Source organism: Vespula vulgaris, chromosome 1 (genome assembly GCF_905475345.1).
Source record: "Vespula vulgaris chromosome 1, iyVesVulg1.1, whole genome shotgun sequence".
NCBI lineage: Eukaryota > Metazoa > Arthropoda > Insecta > Hymenoptera > Vespidae > Vespula > Vespula vulgaris.
This window is the reverse complement of record NC_066586.1, coordinates 18240812-18243311: the sequence shown is the minus strand read 5'-3', so window position 1 is coordinate 18243311 and position 2500 is coordinate 18240812. Positions and strand designations below refer to the sequence as shown.

General features: G+C 28.4%; 1 protein-coding gene across 4 annotated transcripts in view; it reads right to left on the bottom strand.

Annotated features, from left to right (window-relative positions):
• LOC127062240 (protein rhomboid-like) overlaps positions 1 to 2500 on the bottom strand; it is a 114611-nt gene that overhangs the window by 3245 nt on the left and 108866 nt on the right. For all 4 annotated transcript variants that reach the window (XM_050990120.1, XM_050990103.1, XM_050990111.1 and 1 more), the window contains 2 exons: positions 1984 to 2154; positions 1026 to 1181 (listed from right to left, as the gene is read on the bottom strand). In XM_050990120.1, the coding sequence (XP_050846077.1) occupies positions 1026 to 1181; positions 1984 to 2154 (327 nt within the window). The remainder of the gene's footprint in view (positions 1 to 1025; positions 1182 to 1983; positions 2155 to 2500) is intronic.

The following is a 2500-nucleotide window of genomic DNA, read 5'->3' as shown; positions in this document are numbered from 1 at the left end:
TTATTATCTGATTTTACTAATTGTAACCGATCATACGCGGATATCATTCTAAAAATTAATTTCATATTTCATTTTTCTTTTTTAAATAAATATATATATATATGAATTAATTATACTTCATCTCAGATTGAAAATCATTGCTTAGAGCGATCATTTTGTCCCGATCTTCCCTTAAATTTTATTTTATAAGAGAGAAAAAAAAAGAAAAAAAAGAAAAAGAAATGTTATTCTTTTTCCGCAACGATCGTACAAATGCATTTATTATTAGTTTGTCGAACAAAATGTTTAGTTTTTATCATTGAAGTTTTTTCTATTTTTTTTTGTTCGTATGTTTGTTCGTTCATTTCGTATAATACCAGTTCTCGTCAGTAGAAGGAACTAGTTACGGACTCTGTCCAACTCGAGCTACACGTTGACTGTATTGTATTGTGCGAAATGTAAATCCATTTCACAATAGCCACGTTACAGTAACGCCTTTGTGACAAGCGTACTGGATTATACATCAGAGTTGTTTTCGCACAGTGTCACGTGACACAAATACGCTTTGTTTTCGTAATATAGCCGTAGGGTTAGAGTAGAAAACGAATGAGTCTCTAAGGCCTAATCAAGAAGTTGTTACATCTATATATGTATGTATGTATGTATCTTTTTGTCACCGAGTATAAAATAATCTTATATCGTTAATACTATTGGCTTAAGTGATATTACAAACTCGTGTGAATAAGTACACACACACACACACACACACACACACACACACACACACACACACACACACATAAAATGAAAAAAAAAAAGAAAAAAATTTTATTGTTCTAAATTAAAATAACAAATAGAAAATTCGATGAAATATTAAAAGTATAAAATTTAAGGATTATTATTTGAACAGCGTTTAAATATATGAAATAATTCTCTATGTGTATGTATATATATATATGTTATATTTATATTATATTATATATGAATTATAATATTATAAAATATAACATATAATATAAACAGCTCACTAATATATATTAGCTCACCAAGTAAAGATGAGCAAGATGGCTGGTGAGCAATGCATAAACTCCTGCCGAAGCTCCGACTAGATAAAGACTAGGTTGTAAAAGTGAAGCACCCAAAGCTCCGCATACACCACCACCTAAATAAATTGTTGCTACTCCCATTCTTCCTTGTTCAACCTGTACAACATATACAAATTGGCTAACGAATATAATAATAATATTAAAGATATTATTTGTAAATAATATTACTTATATATGTATGTAAATAATTTCGTTTTTAAATAAAAACTATTTTAACGAATGATTAATTAACGAAACGTTATCTTCCGTTCTACGAAGAAATTAAATTATATTACTCAATTAAATTCATATCCTTACGAATATATAACAAAATTGTTCCTCATTAAAAAAAAAAAAAAAAAAAAAAAAAAAAAAAAAAAAAAACTAATGAATACAACGTGGTATTGTCTAATTCGTCGAATAACGATTCTAACAATATTACAGTATTATTGTCACGACGATAAAACAGTATTATTTTCAATGACGTATAGAAATATCAGAATACGAGTAATTACGAATTCATTTTTATCGATAAAATATACGATAACGAAATTATACGATTACTATTTTTCTTTCTTCGAATAATTCCGTATCAATTTAATATATAAATGGTTATCCAAATTTCTACACATATTTCTTATACGTAGATTTCTTCGATCAATTTAGAAATAAATTATAATATATTATATTATACGAAGTAAATATACCTTTCGTAGGATCAAAGGGTAGAATGTTTAACTAACAGGTAGATCGATGAAGTTTACAGTGAAAGCGATATGCGTGTACACACGTATACAAACGTGTATGTATACATTTATACATACATGTATACACACACACACACACACACACACACACACACAGAGAGAGAGAGAGAGAGGAGAGGACGCGAGGTTCGCAATTTAGTCGATTAGCTTACCTCGAGTGGAGTAGCCAGGACCAGCTGGATGAGCACGTTGAGCGCAAGGTGAAGCGCGTTGGAGTGTAGAAGCATGTACGAAGCGAACCTCCACCCTTGAACCCTTTGCCGAGGGTCATAGACCAACCATCTTCGCAACGTCGCCTCGTCTCCGAAGCAGTGGACGGTTATCTATCGTGACAGAAAACATCTCTTACGTTCATTTTCAAAATAAACATCTACAGTGACTATAATATATTTTAAAGTTGATTTATATATATATATATATATATATATATATATATAATATGTATAATGGATGATCTGATATATGTATATATTATATGTTATAGTTTTTACGTAATACATTTCATAATATTATAATTTATATTTAATATATATATTTATATATAGTATAATTTATAATAATATAATTTTTTAATATTCATCGACATTATCATTTATTTCTTTTCCGTTTTTTTTTATGTTCTTTTTATGATCCTTTTTTCTTTATTCTTGTTTTTTTTTTTTTTTAGAT